The sequence below is a fragment of the Hyaena hyaena genome, unplaced genomic scaffold (assembly GCF_003009895.1).
Source record: "Hyaena hyaena isolate Hyena2069 unplaced genomic scaffold, ASM300989v1 scaffold_198, whole genome shotgun sequence".
In the NCBI taxonomy this organism is placed as follows: domain Eukaryota; kingdom Metazoa; phylum Chordata; class Mammalia; order Carnivora; family Hyaenidae; genus Hyaena; species Hyaena hyaena.
In genome coordinates, this window is record NW_024080829.1 from 1100901 (window position 1) to 1119913 (window position 19013).

The window sequence follows — 19013 nt, forward strand, 5'->3', positions numbered from 1 at the left end:
TCAGGGCTTTATTTTCCCAGGAACTTTCCATTATCACGATGAACAGGGGGATGATGAATAGGAAACAAGGTCTCCTCAAAGTCCTTACCCTAGAAACTAGCAATCTCCCCCACGATTTTTCTCCTTCCATACATTCCACTCTTTCTGTACAATGTATTACAGAACTATAAGCCAGTCTTTTTAACTTCAGTTATATTCATTAAATGTCTATAATATGTCTGGATCTGTGATACTGACCATAAAACTCTTTATTTAATTAATAGCCCTTTTCTGGTAAAATTTAGGATTTACAGAAGAATTACGATAGTACTGAGTTCCTATATATACCACTCCGAATCCCCCGCTGCACACTTAATTTCCCCTATTATTAATACCATATATTAGTATAGTACATTTGTTATAAGCAATTAATACATCAATAATGGTTCATTAAAGTCCATAGTTTATTCAGATTTCCTTAGTTTTTATCTAATGTCCTTTTTCTACTCTAGGATCTCATCTAGAAAACCACCATTACATTATATTTAGCTATCATGTCTCCTTGGGTTCCTCTTTGCTGTGAGTTTCTCAGACTTTCCTTATTTTTGTTGGCCTTGACAGTTTCAGGAGTACTGGTCAGATATTTTTTGAAGATCTTTCAATTTGGTTTTGCCTGTTTTACTGAGTCATAGATTATGAGTGTTTGGGAGAAAGATCACAGAAATAAAGTGCCATTCTTGCCACATCACACAAGAGTATACACTATCAACATGACTAATCACTGAAGATGTTAACCTTGATCACCTGGCTGAGGTAGTGTTTGTCAGGTTTCTCCACTATCAAGTAGCTCTTCTCCTACCCCCTTTGTATACTGTACTCTTTGACAGGAAATCATAACTATCTGCAGCCTGCACATAAGAAATTGAATAGCTAAGCCCTACCAAAACTTTTTCACTTACTTCTTAATATACTAATCCTCTCAATGAGCCTATACAGATAAAACAAACAACCAAGAATGAACTTATTTAAAGCTACAGAACTAAAAAGTGCAAGGGTTAGGAATCAAACCAAAGCTAACTTGAGTCCTAGCTTAGTGCTCTTTTTCATTGTAACACAATTTCAAGAGCACAAATTATAAAGTAATATGTAAATTTCAAACACCACATTATTCAACCACTAGTCTCTTCCATATACTTTTTATTTTTTATTTTTTTAAATAGGCTCCACGCCCAGAGTGGGGCTCAAACCCACAATCCTAAAATTAAGAGTCATGTGCTCTATCGACGTCTATTTTATTCATCAGGTTCCTGTTTTTCTGGCAGTGATTACTCTTTCTTATTAATTTAACCAACTTCTATTCCAAAGCCATGTTATCTTTCTCAGTTTTCTTCGTCATGCAGGAACAAATTTTTTTGGACTGTGTCCCAGAAACATCTTTACACTTCTATAAATCTACCCTATAGAAACTGCCTGAACTACCTTTGCCAGTAACATGATGTAATTAATGAAAAAAACCACTTGACACTAAGTTAAAAAAAAAAAGAAAGAAAATGGAAAGTTGTATAATACAGTGGTTCAGAGTTTAGACTCTGTAGTAAGAAAGTCCTGATATCAAATTTCAGTATCATCACTACAACTCTGACCTTGGAAAAGTCATTTTACTTTCTTAAACAATATTACACTTATTTGTAATCCTAGAAACTAATCTTAAAGCATTCAGTATAAAAGAGGTGTATCTATACAGTCTTCCACACAGTATCTGCAGAATGGAAGCTCTACGATTTATAAACTGGCCCACATAATTTAAAAACAAAAGCTGAAAGATAAACTTGGAACTTACCAAATTGATTATTTTGTACCTTTGATAACAGAATAGTAGGGGATTAAGTTATATAAAGAATAGTTAAGTACTTTGAATTGTGAATGCTTTGAATAAATTACAGAGTTTCCTGAAAATGAGATGTATTTTGTACAATTCTTCCCTGGGACAAGTATAAGAAGAAAATTTCCCCCAAAAAGTCAAGCCTACCGTGAGCTCATTATATTCTTATATACACCAATAACAGCTAATAAAGAACTTGCTGAAAATTCCTGTCAGAGGCCCTACCACTCTTCTTCCAAAATCAGTAAAAGTTCTTCATAAAGTAAAGCAGCCCAACTACACAAGGGTAATTAATCTATTACAGCACTCCAGACAAAACCAAAAGAGAAGCAGAGAGGAAATTTCAACTGGAAAATATTTTGATATAATTGACCCAGATGACAAACTAAATTTAAGCACATACCAGGTAGTACAGTCTACACAGGAACACATATAAATGCCCAAAGATATTAAGAGTCTACACAAGCCAAGGTGAAGTCTTAACTTAGAGTAGAGTTTACATCTTTAATCACTGTTTAGAAAAGATATTTGGGGAAGCTAACGGGTTCTTTCATAAACTCAGAGAAAGAAATGTTTAAAGTCTTTAAATTCTTTACTTTGGGAATTAATGCTAAATTATTTTTAAAAATGTTAGGGAGTTTCTCCTTCAATGCATGTAAGATACCTGTATTTTCTTTTTTTTTTTTAAATATTTTTTTTTTTATTTATTTCTAGGAGAGAGAGAGAGACAGCGTGAGCAGGGGAGGGTCAGAGAGAGAGAGAGGGAGTCACAGACTGAAACAGGCTCCAGACTCAGAGCAGGCAGTCAGCACAAAGCACGAAGCGGGGCTCGAACCCACGAACAGAGAGATCATGACCTAAGCGAAAGTCGGACGCTTAACCGACTGAGCCACCCAGGCGCCCCATGATACCTGTATTTTCCAATTGGCTACAAAATTTGTCTATCTACATTTTTCTGATCATTTTCAAAATGTGTAAGACTTGTTATTTCAAAAGCTCAAATTTAATTTTAACACTTAAATCCCTTGGAAAAGAAACATATATGTTGCCACCAAAAGCCAACTTTCTTCATAGAAAAGTGAAACTATTAAGAATATAAATTCCCAACTTCTTTGAATTTATTTCTGCATACATACGCTGTATGATATAGCTCCTTTAAACTCTTCTCACAAGCAATAATCAGATCAAAATGAAAAGACCAAAGAAAATATGAAGAAAAACAATTTTTTCATGTGCCCAACTTTTTCTTTTGGAAATTTTTAAACATGTAAGAAAACTAAGAAACAGTAAAATGAGCATTCATTGTTCCTTAAATATATTCTCCACCCAGATTCAAAAACTGAATAATACTGGCAAATTATACTAAACTGTATATTGAATACAAATCCATGGTAGGGGCACCTGGGTGGTTCAGTCAGCTGAGTGTCTGACTCTTGATTCTGGCTCAGGTCCTGATCTCCAACTGGGCATGGAGCCTGCTTAAGATTTTCTCACTCCCTCTCACTCTGACCCTCCCTCACTCATGTACACACTCTTTCTAAAAAAAAGTTAAATAAGAATTAGTAAGTAGGATATATAATAATCTCTAAGCAAGTATGAACCCAGGTGAATAAGAAAACTTCTTAACATCACTTATCTTTTTTGTGTCTGACCTAAAGAAAAAAATGAACATGAGTTTAATGAAAAAACTCAATTAACATATTCCTGGTTATTTTACATGAACAGTGTCCAAGATAAACCTTTCAAAGAATCTTTTTATCATTTTCTCACAGTGATAAAAAGATAAAACTGTCTAAAGGCCTCATTAAATAAGTTCAGATATCCAATAGACAGAAAAAAATCAAAGATTATAAATATACAACTATGGAATAACAAGGTAGGCACAGAAAAATGGAGATGACAGGAAAACAAGTAGGAAATGCCAGAAAAATGGCCGTGTTCATTGCCATGAGATAAGAGGACAGGGACCAAAGAGAAATCAAGACGTCTCTGAAATTTCAAAATCATTCATTATTCCAACATTCAAACCTGCAAACTTTAAAACTGTAGTTGTAATTCAGCATAACTGATCAGAGTGAAAATCTTCCCTCCCCATATCTTCAGTATCCAGTATCTTCCACAAAAAATGACAATCAAAAATGTGCAAATACTAGTGATTATACAGATTCTTAAAAAACAAATAAGCTAAACATATCTAAACATTATTCCAAAAAAATTTTAAGGAAGAAATTGACTCTATTCTGAAATAAATTTTATGTTCTGAAACTGCCAAGGAGTTTAATGTTCTAAGATAGGAAAAATATTTTGTTATGAAAAATATTCCCTGGTACTATCAAAACAAAGCCTTTTATCATGTGCTTCTTATGAAATGAATTTGATATTTAACAGAATGAAGTACATATTTTTGTGATAAAGTCCATTCTACTAAAGGATTTAGGGTTTTATATATGTATATTTCCTAACTGGATATATGATATTACATAAAAGTTAATTTAAAAAATTAATATCTGGCCCTAAAGTAAACGTAAAACTACATGTCAAGTAAAATTATCTATCCCAAGTACAAGGGTAGAGCAATGAACAAATAATGTGTGTGTGTGTCATAAAATAAATGTTGTACAGATATTTCCTGACTGGAAAAGCGTTTTTAAGGAATTTAGTTTTACCATATAAAGTATCTGAATTCTTTGAAAATTCTACATATGCAAATATTAAATTCATAGCCATATTTATAATTAAGTCCTGGTTAAGCAAAAGAAATTAACACAATTTAAAAATGTAGAACTTAAACAAGACTGGTTTCTATTACACATAGATATAAGAGATACTGAGAATACAAAACTAAATAAAGTAGCCTTCTATTGTCCACTATGTTTTGCTGATTACATGTACTAATTTAGTTAGAGCTCATCTCCCTATATTACCATCAACTTAAAAAAAAAATCAACTACTCCTTAAGATGTCTTTTCATATTTTTCTAAGGACAAGAATCAGAGGACTGGTGTTAGTAGGGCTGGAAAAGAAAGTAGCAATTTAAAAATTTAACCCCTTACCTTTATAGCCAGGAAATTCAGACCACTCTCATTTGCTAAAGCCTTTGCAATCATTGTTTTAGAGCATCCAGGTGGCCCATACAGAAGAACTCCTTTAGGTGGCTGAATACCCATTCGAATGAAAGACTCTGGATGTTTCAAAGGCCATTCTACAGCCTGTTTCAATTTCAGTTTGATATTTTCCAGTCCTCCTATATCTGACCAGGATACCTGCAAAACAGAGCATTTTCTAAATGTAAGTTTTGTGAATACAGAGGACAAAACAATATATATATCAATATAGATAGATAGATAGATCAATAAAAAGTACAAGGTGGGAACAGATCCACTTAATCTAGAAAGAAGATCCTTTAAAAATTCTATCAAGAAGTAAATTAGAGTATATAAAATGTGAGCTGTATGTTACAAAAATACTAAAGAAAAATGTTTCTGCTTGTATAAATAATTGTTTAAATGACTAACATACTGTTAAGTCTATCTTCTATATAGATGGCTTGAGAAATTAAGTTTAGGGCACCTGGGTGGCTCAGTTGGTTAAGTATCTGACTCTTGGTTTCAGCTCAGATCATGATCTCCCAGTTTGTGAGTCTGAGCCCTACACCAGGCTTGCTGCTGTCAGCACAGAGCCCACTTTGGATCCTCTCTCCCCCTCTACCTTTGCTCCTCCCCTGCTTACTCTGGTTCTCTCTGAATAAATAAATAAACTAAAACAAACAAAAACAAACCAAAGACTTTGCTAGTTTCTGCAACCTATTTAAAATTTTTTAAAAATTTAGGTTTCATCTGTCTAAAAATGGTATGAATTAGTGATCCAAGGTCTCATCTGTGTATCCTTTTAGCAAATTTATTTATGTATTACCTCCAAAAATATTTCTGTAAGTCCTTATGGAACATATGGTTTTTTCTGTCTTTGATTTATTAATGAAGCATCCTCAAAGTTTTGTTCCTTTTTCTCAACAAAGGAACACCCTCACCAAAATAAGACAATTCTTTACATATTATTTACTTTAAAAATATCCATTAAGAACCACAAATCAGATAATATACATAGAAAACAGAAGAATAAGACATGAATACAAACTTTAAAGAACTTAAAAACTACTAGTAACGTGTACATAAATAATCATAGTACAATGGAAAGGATGCTAAGCACAATTAACAAAGCTTTTGGGAGTTCCCAGGAAGAAAAGATTACTTCCAGCTGGAAGGCAAATCTGAAAGCCAACTTCTAAAGCTCGGATGAAATCTGGAAATGTAAAAACAGCGAAATGGTCAGGTAGAGGCCAAAAATTACGAAAGGCTCAGATGAAAGTATGAACGAATAGGAGAAAAACGATTTGAGGGGGCAAAATAAAAAACGGAAAGTAAGCTGAAACCAAATAGTGAGGGACCCAGAAGACTAGATGATGGAGTTCAAGAATCTCTTTCTTCATAAGAAGTCTTTGAAGATTTTAATCTGGAAAGTGATACGGTCTAATCTGTGCTTCAGGAAGACTCCTCTGACAACATTCATGCAGAGAGGTGAGAGAATGAAGGGAGAACAATTAAAGACCTATCATAAATATTCTTAACAAAGAAAACAATTTTAAACTAGGATATCCACATGCAGAGGATAAAGACATACCAGAGTGATACTGAAGGTCCACAGCCAATGATATTGAGGGTAGAGTAAGAAAAAGGGATCATTTAAACCTAAACATTTCAAGATGAGTTAACAGAATACAAATGAAAAAGAATTTTTTAGGAGGGAAAATATATTTTTTTATTTCTAGATATTATAAAGAATTGAAACAAAGGACAGGCTATTCAAGAAACAAAAAGGGAGTAGATGGAATGTAAGCATATCAAATGGAGCTCTGGAAAGAGGTTAGGACTGGAATTTTAGATTTCAGAGAAATCTGCATACAAACAACAGAAACCATCAGATCAATTAAAATTGCCAACCATGAGGAGATGTGCATGAGAGGCAGATTGCTTGGCATCACCTACACTTATGAGGCAAGAGGAAAAGAAACAAGAAAAAGTCAGAAAATGAATCCAAAAAAGAGAAAGGTTTTGTTTGTTAATATCAGGAAAAGGTTACTTTTTCTTTATGAACTTGCATGGATTTGGGAGGAAGGGGACTTTGGTTTTGTTTTTTATTTTTGTCCACAGAACTAGGAGAATGCTATATTATGAACCATAATTCTCATATCAGATTTAAGTATTCTTTTCTAAATTTATTTCTTGGGATTAATTTTAAAAAGTAAGATTACTGGATTAAAAGGCATGAACACTTTTAGGTCTCTTGATCCGTATGTCAGTTTGCTATCTCTACCACGTTATCCATTTTAGTGGCATGAGTGATACACGCAATAGTTTCCCTGAAGTATCAGCAGCCTTTGGTTTTATTTTGCTTTTTTTCTTTCTGATTTCACCAATTAATAAAATTAAAATTAAACTTGAGATCAATGCACCTAAATTTATGGCCCTAAAAACATCCAGCTATCATCAATGATCAAAGTGACTGTTTACAGCAGAAAGTAATTGTTATTGTTAAAACCAGGCCAGCCTAGGAATAAGTGCACCAGAGTTATCACACCCTGAGGTGTAGAATTAAACATTATGGGAAGAGAGGTTTAAGGAAGGTAGTCAACAACCATCAAAAACTAAATAGATCAGAAAGTAGATAGTATTAAAGAAGCAGTGGTCAGTAGATTTAGCAACAAGGTTACTAAATTGAGTGGTTTAATTAGATCAGTTTTTGTTTTTATGCCTTTTAGTGTGGAATATACATAACACATACACAACACAAACACACATATGCATGCACATATTGATAGTATACATGTATGTTATATATAATGCATAAAAGCTATATTTGTAATAACTGACAGAAATGTAAAAGAGAAGCAACTCCTTAATCTAGTAAAAATTAAAATGACAGTGTATTATTGTTATGATCCTATGTGATGCCCATTCAATTGTTACTATGTATTTATTAGAACTATACAATGAGAAGAGCTCACTGTGAATGTGTTCCACGAGAAGCAGATGTTTCCACGTCTTGGGGCATGTTTGAGTTTTACTTAGAGTAATGTAGCATTACAACAGAATAGTGACTTAAGCTAATTTCAACAAGTACAGATACACAGATAAAATTTTCTTAAAGGTTAATGCAGAACTTCATCTTTCCTAATCAATGACATTAGAAAAAAAAATCCATCATATGCCTGTAAATGCCTAGGGAAGACATTTTTCACAGATTTGTATGAAACTAAATAACCTGGCAATACGACCTCATAACCTTCAGTATGATAAAATTTGGTTTTCAATACATTTGTGTTTGTTTGGTTTTTAAAGAGTCTTGAAAAGAGTTTTTTAAAAGAACTTAATATCAGATACTAAGTACTTCCATGAACCACACATGGAGATTACCAATACAAACACAAAGAAATCCATGTGGTAAAAGATAATCTCTTTATTTAAGGACCAGGGATACTAGCAAACAGTGCCAGCTGGACCAGGAGTTGGAGGTTTGTCCCTCAAGAGAAATTAAGGTGCTTTTACCAGAAAATTGAGTGTTCCCTGGCATGGAAGAGGCCAAAACACTGATGCCACTGCATGGACCTAGTAGACCATACTGAGGAGTTGGTCCATTGCCCTGGGGCTGTAAAAAGCAGAAGAAAACTGAAACAATCCTGTCCTTACCTCCCTTCAGAGATAGAGCACTTGCATCATCAGCTCTCCTTTCTCTACTCCTGCCTTGATTGTATTCTTCACTATATTCTTTCCTCAGCCTACAAATATTCCGTTTCTTCCTATCCTTCAAAACAATTTGAATAGTTTCTAACTAATGTTCTATCACCTTTTTCACCACTAAACTTTCTGACAGATAATACTTCTCTACCCCTACTACATTTATATTTCCCACTTTATATTTTAGGTAAGTATATTATCTTGCCAAGCAGTGGTAGGAAAGGAGGGTAAAAGGATAAAGATAAAACTTTAAGACTGGTGGGAAAACAGGAAGTTGAGAGAGTTACATCAGAAGGTCTGTAGACTCTCAGGAAAACATGAGGCAAGGTCATCTACAGAAATATCAATTAATTTAACAAATACTGACTAAATGCCTATTTCACAATATGTTGGTTGCTGGGGACAAAACAGTTCCTGTCCATATAGAACTTCTGACCTGATGGAAAACTTTCTTCAAAGGGCCTATTTCCATAATTAGGCAGTTACTATATAGCATGGTATATGCTATCGTCACAAACTTTAAATGCATGCTCAAAAAAAAAACACAAAAAACAAAAAAACAACTTTTAGAAGTGATATGTGAGGTGGGATCTGATGAACACACAGGAGCTAGGCAGCTGAACCAACTGAAAATAACAGTAGGTGCCATAAGAGGAGAGAGGCCGAAAAAAGTATCACACATTATAGGAACTAAAAGTAATTCAGTATGGCCAGAATTCAGAGAGCCAGAAAAGGAGTAGAAACTAAGGTCAGCAACACAGGAAGCTATCAGACCTTGAAGACTTATAAAGGCATCAAGAAGTTTAGACCTTATTCTGAGAGATATGAAGAACAAGTTAATCAGGAAAATGACATGATCAGATTTCTGGAGGACAACTGTGGTTACAAGGTAGAGGGGGGATTAGAACTTGGAGGGGTTGGGTGGAGGAGGGGCTTCTATAGTAATTCAGATAAGAGATGGTGATTATACTAAGGTAGTAGCAGTGGGTCTAAACAGAGGGGGAAAAAAGATTAAATCTTTATTAAACCATAGTAAATTATATTGAATAAAGCAAACAAGGCATCTTGAAAACTAATCACATTTGGAGAGGGGTGGTAAAAAAGAAAATGGAATCAAGGGTAACATCCATGATTGAAACTTGAACAACTAAATAACTGAAAGTTATATTCAAAGAGAAAAAGGAACATGTTTGGAAACTAAGGAATTAGTTTCCAATTATTATACTGTGGCTGAAATATATGAGCGAAATAAATTCAATAAACTAAGAAATGTCCTCTATGTGCTGAACTTGTTTTAGGAACTGTAAGGACACAAAGATGAGTGAGAAAAATGTCCTCAAAATTTTGTACTCTAGAAAGAGAAATAAGTATCCTAAGAGATACAGTCTTTGTCTAAATACATAAAATAGCTGAGGGGTGCCTGTGTGGCTCAGTCAGTTAAGTATCTGACTCCTGATTTCGGTTAGGTCAAGATCTCACTACTTATAAGACTGAGCTCCACATCAAGCTCTGTGCTGACAGCACAGAGCCTGCTTGGGATTCTCTCTCTCTGCTGTCCTCCGCTCATAATAAATAACCTAAAAAAAAAGACATAAAATAGTTGCCTTCTCAGCAAGTAATACAAAGACTACTGAAACAAACGCAAAATAGTTTTATAGTTCTCAAATATGTGAGATGGTGAGGACAGACATTTGGAAACTGTGCATATATGTAAGACTTATGTCAAGGTGTTAGAATGTGAAAATAATAGCAAATGGATGAAAAAGAAAAGCAATAAAATAAATGGATTTAAAACACCACTACTCTGGTCAATCACACACAGAAAACTAGCTACAGCCAAGTCGAAAGCAGTTTCCTACTGTCCCTTACCAACTGGAGCAAGGTGAGCTGGGAACATGAGGCTGCCCACCTTTCCATGCCACTGGCATCCATTCAAAAAATGACTTAAGTGCCTACTCTATACTCAGTCCTATACCAGGTGCTAGTCTACAAACTCCCTGCTCTCAGGGTTGATGTAAGGAAGAGATTAAAAATAAAATTACTCCAGGGGTGCCTGGATGGCGCAATCAGATAAGCACAGGCTCAGGCCACAATCTCAAGTTCGGGAGTTTGAGCTCCATGTTGGGCTCCATGCTGACAGTTTGGGATTGCGCTCTCTCCCTCTCTCTCTCTCTGCTCCTTTCCCACTTGCACGTGTGCACACATGCACTCTTTCTCCAGCTCTCAAAGTAAATAACTTAAATAAATTAATTTTAAAAATTAAAATAAAATCACTTCAGTTACTGCATGGGAAATGAACTTGTGGATGGGGAGCAAGATTGAGCATGGAAGCCCAGTTAGAAGGTGGTTTGGAGCAGGATTACAGCAGTGAGATGGCAAGGAGGGCCAATTTAGGTATGAGAATATATTTTAGAGGTAGAGCTGGTAGGACTTACTGATTACGACGTGAGGGAATGAGAGAGATCAAGGATAACTCTTTAAAAAAAAATAACAATTCCCATCTCATATGATTATATATCAGCTATCCTTTTAATGGACACGGCCTGTAAGAAATTAGGAAGGACAATATAAAAATTATCTGTTTTCCGAACACCTAAAAGTAACCATTGTTAATGGTATCTTCAAGGCTTTTGAGTGTCTGTGTGTGTGTTTCCACTGAGATCTTAATGTATTCACAATTTTATACTCTGGTTTTTCTTTTAAACTTCATACTTTTTTTTTTTTTTTATGTTATACACCTTCCAGTTACTATATGATATGACTTTGGGCAATTTACTTGATCTCTTTAAACTTTCTCATCTAAAACATGGGGGATAATAATACCTAAGCTCTTAGTTTTACTGTGAGAATTAAACAATATAGTTTATATTAATTGCACTTTGCATGGCATACTGTAACTATTTAATAAATTCTAGGTATTAGTTTATTTTAATGTCTCAAAGATGATTACAATGAACAGTTATATTTTGAAGGACTAGTGACAAAAGATAAAAGCCAATTAGGCAATTACATTTATAGTTTCATGAGCAATTACCGTAACTTTTCTATTCTTTTCTTTCGTGTTTAATAATTACATTTCTTAAACTAAAGGTAAACAAGTTTTGCATTTTAATTTAGCATCTAAATGATGAATCTTTCTGCAGCTAAGATATCAATTAAAAAAAGACTATAAATCAGCTTAATAGAGCTTACTAGTGCACAGAAGAATCTTAAAGCACAGAAAGTCATGGGAAAAGTTAGTCTGTCAAAGAATAAATACCAGCACGAAATCATAAAATCCTAAAACTAGAACAGGAATTCAAAAACTAGCTGGTTCACTATCCCACCTTCAGACAGTATTTCATCTGTCAACTCCTCTCATCTATCAACAAATACTATTTTATGGTCTGTAAAAAAAAAAAAAAATTCTATAACTCTCTTTTTAATAAGTTACACTATATCATAACTGCCAGAAAATTATTCCTACAATCTAACCTAAATCACTCCTGATAATAGCTAGGTCCTTTCTTACTTAGTCCTAATGAAAACAGTGAACAGCTGTTCACATATGGCTTTATAAATTTTTGAATTAATAATAAAGTTAGAAGCAAAGGAACAGCTGTCAAACAAGTACAGACAGAGCAGTGAGATAAATTTCCCAGGGCAATGTCCTCCACAAACCATCTTATACTACTTTCTGGACAAGCATCCACCCAACAATATGCAAACCAAAACCAAAACCTAAACACCCCTCAAACTGTATACCCACAGGAGGCAAAAGACCTGATGACTGCATTTGAGAAAAACCAAACACAAAAACAAACAAAAAAACAACATATGGACAAGTTCCAAGAGGACAAAGTAAAAATTAATGAACTGAAATGCAGATATTGGGGAAAATACTATGAGAGCAGAATTCAGTAGCCCCAAAGGGACAGTGTCTTTACATATCTGTGAGGCAAGGTGTTCGTGTTTGGTACATATCAAGTTTTACACTGCCAGGTACAAAGCATTCTTTGAAAGTGTTATTTTTACACAAAGTATTGTGACAAAGAGTACTTTTCATTTTACTCTTTCCTGCTAACATGTCCCAACAGAAAGACAAGAAGCCAGGAGTAGAAATGGGTTGGCACCTGTTCAAAATTCTCTGTGGGGTAACACATTATGTTGTGAACAATTCAAATATGTAAAATACAGCTATTTTGTTTAGAAATCATATACATACCAAATTACTAAAAGTAACTAATAATGTAGAAAGAAAAAAGTTAAGAAAACCCAATATCCAAGATTCAAAAGAACTATCAATACACTTCCAGATGCTTCTTTAATGGAGGCAAAGCAAAATTAGGAAGCAGTAAGTATTCAAAATGAGTTCTTAGATGTAAGTGAAAGAAAAGTGAAAGCCATTAGCTTCATACAGCAAAAGAGAAAAAATATTATCCCCTATGCTTTAAAATCACATTCTATAAAGGTTTTTATAAAAAAACATGTAAAAGTTTCAGTTGTACGACAGTGCCATAAACCATCTACAGTCTCTCTGTTTTTCTCTCTCTTTTTTCTTCTTCTGTCTTTCTCTCCCAAGCCCATGAAAATAAAAACTTCAGGAAAACTACAACAACAAAAAAGACAACTAAGTGAAGACTCTGAAAAGTAAAGAAAAGTAGATGAACTGTGAGGTAAGTAAAAATACAGACAAGTATTCTGTACAGGGTGCTAAGAGGGGCTGAGTATTCTAAATATGTTTTCCTTCTCTTTTTCTCTCCTCCACTCCGTTTTTTCCCCTTCTTCCTGTCACTCCCATGTTGCATAAGCAACCTTAGTTGAAAACATCTAACAATTTCACAGGTAAGAGTACAGGGAACTTTAAAAAGTAGATGAGAACTTTAAAAAGAATATAAGAAACTGCACGCTAAAACTTTGCCACTAACTGCAAACTGCCACTAATCTAGGTGATTTTGCTGTTCTTCAGTAAATCACATTAAGGATCGCTCAGAAACATACAAAGCCTATGGGAGTCAGATGCTCCTATAACTCCTAATTAATAAGGAAAAAAATTAAGATAAAGAAAAAATAAACTATTCAAGTTAAAAAAAATCACAGATATCCCACAAAATTACAGATATCATGGAAAATATGATCAACTTAAAGTCAAATGTTTTAACCAGATTTCAAAGTGTATAAATTTTATAACCAGTTGAATGGCTTCATTAAAATTTGAGTTCAATTTCTAAAATATCATTACCATGGTGTCTGAGTGGCTAAGTCGATTGAGCGTCCAACTTCGGCTCAGGTCAAGATCTCACAGTTCATGGGCTCAAGCCCCACGTGGGGAGGCTGCTTCAGATTCTGTGTCTCCCTCTCTCTCTGCCCCTCCCCTACTCGTGTGCTCTTGCACTCTCACTCTCTTAGGCTCTCTCTCTCCCTCGTGTGCTCTCAAAAATAAATATTTAAAAAAAATTTTTTAAATAGATAAACATTTCCAAAATGAGCTTTTAAAATACTACCCACTTTGCCAGATACCAAGTCCAGGAAAAAAACACATAAAAAGAAGGGAAACTTCAAATAACAAAAAAAAAAAAAAAAAAAAAAAAGCAGCAGCAATAATTGAAAAAAAAAACAAATGAAAACAATATAAAGTTCCACCTAGAAAATTCTTTCTATCCTATTAAAATATTTTATATTTTTTCTAATTTACCAAATTCCTTAAATAAATTAACTGCAAACCGAAAAAAGTGTTTTGAATATGTAAAGAAATTGCTTAGAAAAATCCTTGCCATTCTTACTCTGGCACAGCAGACCTGGAAAACGATAAAGGAACATGGATAAAGGAGGGAAAAAAAAGTATAAGAACAAAAGAAAAAGAAAGGTACTTTTACAAACTGGACCCCAAGCCCAGGGGCTAAAGAAGCATATATTCACAAGTTTCCCAAGTGAACTTTAAATCAACCATAAAAGAAATATAAAAGGTCCAGAAAAAAATGTTTTAAATAGTAAAAAATTTTAAATAAGTTATGTTCTAATTATTCTTATTTGGGAATTTATGATACAAGTGAAAAGTCAAACAGAAGGACTCTTCTCTTAAAATATGCATGTATCACCAGGACCTTCTTAACAATAGTGCCTTGTATATCATAGATGCTTAATGTCTAGTAAAGGAATAAATTCATAGGCAGACACATATTTCACTCATTTCATTTTAAAAATAAAGTAGCTTGGGGCACTTGAGTGGCTCAGTCGATTGACGTCTGACTTCCACTCAGATCATGATCACATGGTTCATGGGTTTGAGCCCTGCATCGGGCTCTGTGCTGACAGCTCAGAGCCTGGAGCCTGCTTTGGATTCTGTGCCTCCTGCTCTCTCTGACCCTCCCCTGCTCATGCTCTGTCTCTCTCTCTCTTAAAGTAAATAAACATTAAAAAAAATTTTAAATAAAGTAGCTCTAGAGGGAGACATAGGGTGATGGTATGGTAAGAGGTGAAATGGGGAAAAAAAGGACAGTTAATAAACCAGCATGTGTGGTCAGACAGAATGTTGCTAACACATAAAAGTGTACAAAGGCTATGCATATGCCTTGTGTGACATTTTTTTAGCCCAGAAATGTCCAAATAGTTGGATCATAAATTTCAAACCATTTCCTCTGACCTCCTTTGATGGTTGGTTGACAACAAAAACTTTTGCATATATGGAAAGAAAAAACCTCCCCTGCCAAGACTGGTCGAAGAGATGCTCTAAATTTTTGTGAAATAGGAAGCAAAGAGAAGAGGCCCCTTGCTGTCAGAAAGCTGAGCAAACTTATATAAGCAAACTTCCTAGGCAGCTTCAACCCTGTGTCCTAAGATACACACTTCCCACATGGTGAAGAATAACCAATGCTAGCCAGAGTGCCAAGATACTGGGGAAAGAAGATTACTATTGATATTTTGGCTTGAGGCAACAGGAATGAGAAGAAAACCCTGACAAAGAGAATAGGGGATATCAGAAAATATTTCTCACAGCACTGTCTTAATGGTCAATATTTAGCAAAAGAACAAAGGATGTTACTTTATAATCAAAGCTTCTAATGGATGTTGTATGTGCTACATGTAACAACTGAGGATATGAATGTTAGTAGGATAGAACCAACTTGGGAACCAGGCCCGACAGATACCATAAGACAATTCTGGGGAATAAGTTGCTTAGAGAAATAAGACATATATCCTAGGCACATGCTGAGTTCTGTGAGACAGGTAAAGCAGATCTCAGGAACTAATAAGCAAGCCTATATGGTAGACTACTGAGCAAAAATGAACTATCCTAGGGTAGTATTTATCTTTTATAACTTCTGACAAGTATGGGGGTTCATGTGTTACAGGTATCAACAAGAGAGTCAGGCTCCTATAGGCAGAGGTTTTAATATCAAATATCCATCCACTAACTCATTTATTTATTCATTCATTCACTCTTGATATATTCATTTTACTGAAAGGTTGTTATATTTGAAGTGTCTGGCCCAGCTCTAGGAATCTAGGTAGGTACACAGAATGAGGTATGAAGAATGAACAAGACTGACTTGGTCTCTACATCACTGAGCTCACTGTCTGGATAAAGAGGCAGACATTAAACAAACACATTAATAATTATTTAAAGAGCAAACCATGAGAGACTCTTGAATGCTGACAAAAACTGAGGACTGATGGATGTGGGGGGGAGGGGGGATGGGCATGGAGGAGGGCACTTGTGGGGATGAGCACTGGGTGTTATGTGGAAACTAATTTAACAATAAACTATTTGTAAAAAAAAAAAATCATAAAAATTTATTTAAAGATTAAATTAAAAAAAAAAATCTACAGGATGCTATAATACACGTAACAGGCCTGGAAGGTCCTAGATAGTCAATTACAGCTTTCTAGAAGACCTGATTATTTAAGCAAGAACATGAAAAATAAGTAGGAGAATGAATGAGGATGTACCATTTGAACCTCTACTGCTGGCTTTTAGTTCATCTTGGGGAAGGAACGAAAAGATGTATGTAAGAATAATGGCAAAATCATACTGATGGACCTGACTGAGTTTTCCTCCAGATTCTAATGTGATAAAAGAGATCCATTTTAACTTCCCTAATCTGTGACTTGACCAGTTACTATTCTCCTTCCTGGCTTCCTTTCTCTGCTGTCTTTAGGAAAATCTGAAGTTGTGCACATTAGAAATCCTGACATTACTGAAAAAGCAAAGCAGTTATGATAGTTAAAGATGGATAAAAGCCACTAAGAACAAATTCTGCATGTTAGCAGCACACCCACCTAAAATCTAATTAAGTACTCATGAGGGGCTGAGGGATTTTTAAATCATATAATTAAAGGTTCAAAATTAACAGTTTATCTTTGTTAAGCTGAGATGAGAATGGCATTTCACCTCAGTGGTGTTCCTCTCCAAAACCCATATCCTAGCCTAACCATAGTAAAAACATCAGCCAAACTCAAATTGAGGGACACTCTTCAAACAACCTGACAGTATACTCAAAAGTGTCAAGGTCATCAAAAACAAGCTAAGAATAAATACTGCTACAGCCCAGGGAAGCATAAGGAGACCTGATAACCTGGATGGAAACCTGAAATAGACAAAGGCCATTAGGAAAAAACTAATGAAATCTAAATAAGCATAGAGTTAAGAAGTTACAGTGTTCAAAAAGTTTTAATTCAGAAGGCCTGGGTTGCTCAAACCCCACCCACTCTAAAGAAAGGCCAGTCTTTAGGACCAGCCATCGGCAGCCTTCTGGAAGATAATCTCTAGGCCTTTTAAATATTTTCCCTGATAAAAGTGTTTTTGTATGTGAGGCCATTAGGCTATGCTGTACCTGTTTGACCAGATAAGTTTACCCAGACAATGTGTTTTAAATACATCTCTTTCTGCCCTGAAAAAAGCTAGAATTTAGCTAAGGTCAGATATGGAGGTGCTATACACATACATGGCTGACCTCCAAAAACCCATATGATTCTCCCTGGTCAATAACACTTTACATGTATTGTCACATCGTCTCAGATAGAACTATGTTCCTATGTGATTTCATTGCGAGAGGACACCTAAAAGCTTGTGCCTAATTTCTCTGAATTTACCCCATGGACCTTTTCCCTTTGCTGATATTTCACTGTAATAAATCATAAGCATGAGTAAAACGGCTTTTGACTCCAGTTAGTCCTTCTAATAAATCAAGCCTGAGAGTGATCTTGGGGCTCCTCAACAAAGACAGACAGATGATTAAATTATAAGCAGCTTAGACTTCTCTAGCACTTATTTTCACATATTCTCTTCCTATGTCCTAGTACTAATCTATAGCTCTAGACAGCAGAAAAAAACTTTTATCTCAGGTCTTTAAACTTATTTTTTAAATTTATCTCTGCTTATACTGGAATTCTCAGTCATCTAATTTTCAGATTAAGTTTAATCAATCTACCATATTTTTCCCACTTTAGCATCATATCTCATTTCATCTTAGAGCACTGGTCTTTCTATTGGGTCAAAACCAGAAGGTTCATTCTTAATATACTCAAAATAAAAACCTACATAAAAAACTACAAAGCATTTCTCTGGAAAGTACATGAAATTCTGACAGCAATTTTAACATGAAACATTGAAATATATCCCACCTTGTTGCCTGGATGTAAATCTTTATAAATAAGGGACATTTTTTAAAACTGACAAACAGAGATCTTTGTTTCTGGCCAATAAGTGAAAGAGGTAAGATTTACTGTTCTGTCTGAAAAAGAAAAAAACTAAAGAAAGTGACAAAATGTATGAAGCATTAATTGTCAGAACACTGACCATCAGGCAACAAAGGACAATGCTCCTTGAGAGAAAGGAAACCAACTAGCTGATTACACACAACCCGTTGCCTGGAAAAGGTCACAGGGTATAGCAAAGAAAGGAAAACATAGGCAGAACCTGCTGTCTCCCAGAGATGAAAAGATAAAGCTAGGAGTATGGGAGAGCCAAAGAGGCTAGGTATCACAGAGCAGAGGATTGGAGATAAAAGAAGTCAACAGGAAGAGAACACCTGAAATCTGATGAGGGTCTCCTTTATATACACTGTTATCTGTGTACATATGTGAGAAAAACAAAATAAGGTTGGGAGAGGGATGGTGGTGGAAAGAGACCAGAGACCCAAAAGAATTAGAAGGAATAGTGCCTGCCCTCAACAGGAAATTTGTGATTCACAGGGCATTAGGTAGAGAATTGAAAAGGATCCTACCTCTGTAGTGGGGAAATACTATCCCTAGATAGAACACCGCCCTGGTCCCACCTAAGAAAATATAAAGGCAAGAATCCCTACTTCAATAATCAAACTGTTTCCAAGGAATTTAACCACACCCCAGAACAAACTTTAGGAGTATTTTAATAAATATAA

At 34.9% G+C, this 19013-nt stretch overlaps 1 protein-coding gene across 1 annotated transcript in view; it reads right to left on the bottom strand.

Annotated features, from left to right (window-relative positions):
- The window catches only part of SPATA5 (spermatogenesis associated 5), a 323817-nt gene that overhangs the window by 254361 nt on the left and 50443 nt on the right, over positions 1-19013 (bottom strand). The window contains exon 11 of the mRNA XM_039241597.1: positions 4915-5124. Coding sequence (XP_039097528.1) covers positions 4915-5124 — 210 coding nt within the window. The remainder of the gene's footprint in view (positions 1-4914; positions 5125-19013) is intronic.